This window comes from Otolemur garnettii, unplaced genomic scaffold (assembly GCF_000181295.1).
Source record: "Otolemur garnettii isolate 467f Iridium unplaced genomic scaffold, OtoGar3 scaffold00007, whole genome shotgun sequence".
Taxonomy (NCBI): Eukaryota; Metazoa; Chordata; class Mammalia; order Primates; family Galagidae; genus Otolemur; species Otolemur garnettii.
The window spans coordinates 7,744,580-7,749,524 of NW_003852402.1; the positions used below are offsets into that span (position 1 = coordinate 7,744,580).

Genomic DNA, 4,945 nt, shown 5'->3' on the forward strand with positions numbered 1-4,945 from the left:
CTCCCAGGGGTGAGGTGGTACAGCCAGCTGGCCCATAGCCCCATGACTGCAGGGTGGGGAGCCTTTGGCTGAAAGTTATTAAACTAAGTTTTGCCTAATGTCATTTGCATTTTTCATGGCAAATCGAAAGGCTTTATGTTACTCAGTTTCTTAATAGAATGATTTAGAAAGAAGCAGTCCGTTACTAACTGTCTTCAGAAACAACATGCAAAGAAAGTGTCCGTAATCTAGTTCCAGCATTTGCTTCAGTTCCTTGCCAACAAACTGTTACGAAGAGCCCCTTTTTAAAAATGCTTCCGGCTCAGCGCCTGTGGCTCTAGCGGCTAAGGCGCCAGCCACATACACCTAAGGTGGCGGGTTCAAATCCCCAGCCTGGGCCCGCCAAACAACAATGATGGCTGCAACCAGAAAAATGGCCGGGGGTTGTGGCAGGCGCCGGTAGTCCCAGCCACTTGGGAGGCTGAGGCAGGAGACTCGCTTGAGCCCAGGGGTTGGAGGTTGCTGTGAGCTGTGATGCCATGGCACTCTACCCAGGGGGATAGCTTGAGGCTCTGTCTCAAAAAAAAAAAAAATGCTTCCAAAAGTCAGAGCCACTATAAATTTTTTATTTAGAATCAAAATCATGAGAGATGACAAAGTAATAAGTATCCCAATATCCAAAAGTATTTACTGTGGACTTTTCATGTCCTTAGTACTCTGCCAACTGCTATTGGGAAGGGATTTTTAAAAAGTATGAAATAGGAACCCAGTCCATAAAGGGAAAAAGCATAAAGTTTGGGTTACCCAGTAGTAATTACAGGTACTATTTAAGGACTAATTTCACTTATTTATCAGCAAACTTTTGTTTCATGTCTTTACTGTGCTAGGTGTTTTTCTAAGAGCTTGGGTTATCAAGATGAGTGAGATGTGGTCCCTACTCTTGAGGAGCTCTCAAGTCCAGGGGGAGAGGCTGAAAGTGACAGATGATTGTAATACTCCGAGAAAGATGCTTAGGTACCAGCTTAGAATTGAGAGTGAGTCAAGGGAGCTTTTCCTTTGGATGTGTGTGAAGGTTTCAAAGAGAAGATGGCATTTGAGTTAAATCTTAGCTCAGAAGAAGAGGAAGACCATTCCAGAGAGAAGTAGTTGAGCTTAGAAAGGTTCCTGACAGATCTGACATAGCGGTTACATACTGCAGGGAAGGATAAGGAGACGTTCCTCAACGCTCACTATGTAATAAGTATTAAGGTAGGCTGTTAAGGTACTAATCCTCATACAAACCATGTTAGGTCGATTTTACCTTTATTTATTTATTTATTTATTTTTAAGACTCCCATCTCACTATGTTGCCCAGGCTGCTCTCTTTTTTTTTTTTTTTTTTTTTTGAGACAGTCTCACTGTGTTGACCTGGGTAGAGTGCTGTGGTGTCACAGCTCAAAGCAACCTCAAACTTCTGGGCTTAAGTGATTCTCTTGCCTCAGTCTCCCAAGTAGCTGGGACTATAGGTGTCCGCCACAATACCCAGCTGTTTTTCTGTTGCAGTTGTCATTGTTGCTTCTCTGGCCCAGGCTGGGTTTGAACCCACCAGCCTCCGAGTATATAGCTGGTGCCCATAACCACTGGGCTATAGGCACCAGGCCCCCAGGCTGCTCTTGAACTTGTGGACCTAGGCTTGAATGATCCTCTTGCCTCAGCCTCCCAAGTAGCTGGGATTATGGATGTACTGAGCTTTAGAATAGGGAAACTGAGGCTCAGAGCAGTTAAATAATTCATCTAGGGGTACACAGTGATATTCCCAGGACTTGAATCTCTGACCTAAAAATGTAGTATGCCAGGCTGGGTGGGGTGGCTTACTACTGTAATTCTAGCACTTTGGGAGGCCAAAGTAGGTAGATTGCCTGAGCCAGGAGTTCAAGACCACCCTGAACAAGAGTGAGACCCGTCTCTAAAAATAGCTGGGTGTTGTGGTGGGCTATTTTAATAGTGCTAGCTATTTGGGAGGCTGAGGCAAGAGGATCTGAGGCTTGAGCCCAAGAATTTGAGGTTGCTGTGATGCCGTGGCCCTCACCTAAGGGTGACAAAGTTAAACTCTGTCTCAAAAAAAAAAAAATATGTATATAGTATGCCTTTTTCCTTTTAACACTGCTTTATGGAAGTAAATATAGTGTATAAAGGAGGTTAGAAAGTTCTCCTTATCTTGTATTATTTTACTACATCTATTACAAATTACTTTCTGTGAAATTAAATATTTTAGAGTCACTAAGGCTATATAATAAAGGTTATCATTATCAAGTTTTATTTATGTATTTATTTTTTGAGATAGAGTCTTACTATGTTGCCCTGGGTAGAGTGCTGTGGCATCACAGCTCACAGTAACCTCAAACTCTTGGGCTCAAGTGATTCTCTTGCCTCAGCCTCCCAAGTAGCTGGGACTACAGGCACTCCCCCCGCCCAATGCCTGGCTATTTTTTTTGTTGTTGTTGCAGTTGTCATTGTTGTTTAGCTGGCCCAGGCCTAGCTCAAACCCTCCAGCCTCGGTGCGTGTGGCTGGCACAGTTAACACTGTGCTATGTGTGCTAAGCCAAGTTTTACTTATTTTATACTTGTAAGTGTGGCAGTATTTTTAAAAAAGTATGGCCTGAGGGAGCATTCAGTAAAAGTGGAGGACATTGATACATGTAGAGTCTATGTAGGGCACTTTACGTTTGTTAACAGGTAAAGACTTTTCTTGAGACTGCAGCTTAAATATTTACTTAGGTTTACGGAAAAAAAGAATTTGTAGATATATGTCCAATTAATTTACAAAGAATTTTGAAGTCCCATTAACAAAGATTGTTGTATTACATATAGAGAGAACACTATGGCATGAGTATATACTAGATGGTAAACTCCCCAAGAGGAAGGATGTTTGTTTCTTTTCTTCTCATCTTCAAGAGCAGTTCTTGGGACATAGTAGGTGCTCAGTAAATATTTATTGAATATAAGATAAACATAAACAAATATATTTACTCTGTGGGCATATACGCATATATGTATTTACATAAGTGCTAGGATTGCTAGTTGGAATTGATTGACAAAACTTCATCTTCTATGGCTGAGGAACAACTTAAGACATTAGTGGATTATAGATGAAGTAGTATAGGCATAGGGAGTAGTTTATAAATGGGTACATTTTAGAAGAAAAGGGACATTGAACAGAGAAAGTGACCCACTAATGTCCTCTTTTTTCTCTTGCAAAGACCTGAAATATAACCTCCTAACCAAAGTTTCTTTTTTTTTTTGAGACTGAGCCTTAAGCTATCACCCTGGTTAGAGTGCTGTGGCATCACAGCTCACAGCAACCTCCAACTCCTGGGCTCAAGCGAGTCTCCTGCTTCAGCCTCCCAAGTAAGCTGGGACCACAGGCACCCTCCACAATGCCTGGCTATTTTTTTGGTTGCAGCTGTCATTGTTGTTTGGTGGGCCCGGGCTGGATTCGAACCCTCGAATAGGGGGGTGTACGTAGCTGGTGGCTTACCCACTTGAGCCATAGGCTAAGCCCTAACTAAAGTTTTTTTTTTTTGAGACAGGGCCTCAAGCTATCCCCCTGGGTAGAGTGCTGTGGCTTCACAGCTCACAGCAACCTCCAACTCCTGGACTCATCCTGCCTCCGCCTCCCAAGTAGCTGGGACCACAGGCGCCCGCCACAACGCCCGGCTGTTTTTTGGTTGCAGTCATCATTGTTGTTTGGTGGGTCCGGGCTGGATTCGAACCCGCCCCCCTAGGTGTATGTGGCTGGCACCTTAGCCACTTGAGCCACAGGTGCTGAGCCTAACTAAAGTTTTAAACCTAAGAATTAAAATGTTCTATTGGCCACACATTGTGGAAAGGATGTAAATGACAAGAGATGAGGATCATTAGGGATCATCTTGGAGACTGGCTACTACAGTGATAAAGTAGAAAGTAAGTGTTGGAAGAAGTTACAAGGTGTGAAATTGAACAAGGGAGGAATTAAAAATAGCGTAAAATTACTTTTGGGCGGATGAGAGAATTGGGAAAGGTTTAATTCCCCCCCCCCCCCACAAGACAAGTTCTTTTTTTGTTGTTTTTTTTTTTGAGACAGAGCCTCAAGCTTTCCCCCTGGGTAGAGTGCTCTGGCATCACAGCTCACAGCAACCTCCAACTCCTGGGCTCAAGCGAGTCTCCTGCCTCTGCCTCTGAAGTAGCTGGGACCACAGGCGCCCACCACAACGCCTGGCTGTTTTTTGGTTGCAGCCGTCTTTGTTGTTTGGCAGGCCCGGGCTGGATTCAAACCCGCCACCTTAGGTGTATGTGGCTGGTGCCTTAACCGCTTGAGCCACAGGTGCCGAGCCCCAAGACAAGTTCTTATCTGTTCCCCAGGCTAGAGTGTAGTGGCGTGATCGTAACTCACTGTAATCTGGAACCTGTGGGCTATGGGCTAAAGTGATCCTCCTACCTCAGTCTCCCAGTTAGCTTGGACTTACAGTGCCCCCATGCTTGGCTGATTTTTAAATTTTTTGTAGTAATTGAGCACAGTGGCTCACACCTGTAATCCTAGCACTCTGGGAGGCTGAGGTGGGCTTGAAACCAGCCTGAGCAAGTGAGACCCTGTCTGTACTAAAACTAGAAAAACTAGCTAGGTGTAGTGGCACATGTCTGTAGTCCCAGCTACTCCAGAGGCAAGAGGATTGCTCAAGCCCAAGAGTTTGAGGTTGCTGTGAGTTACGATAATGCCATGGCACTCTACCCAGAGTAATCAAAAAAAACAATGAATAAGTAAATTGATTTTTTTGTAGAGATGAGGTTCCACTATGTTGTACAAGCTGGTCTTGAAGTCCTGGCCTCAAGCAATCCTCCAAGTGAGGCCTCCTAAAGTACTTGGACTATAGGCGTGAGCTAATATATCCAGCCAAGATTTAATTCTTTTGCCTCAGCCTCCCGAGTAGCTGGGACTACAGGCGCCCAC

General features: G+C 44.3%; 1 protein-coding gene across 1 annotated transcript in view; it reads left to right on the top strand.

The window, feature by feature from the left end:
- Nucleotides 1-3,822: 3,822 nt before the first annotated feature.
- MKL1 (megakaryoblastic leukemia (translocation) 1) overlaps nt 3,823-4,945 on the top strand; it is a 201,630-nt gene continuing 200,507 nt past the window's right edge. Inside the window, exon 1 of the mRNA XM_023509405.1 lies at nt 3,823-3,921. Within this exon, the coding sequence (XP_023365173.1) occupies nt 3,921 (1 nt within the window). The 5' untranslated portion in view covers nt 3,823-3,920. The remainder of the gene's footprint in view (nt 3,922-4,945) is intronic.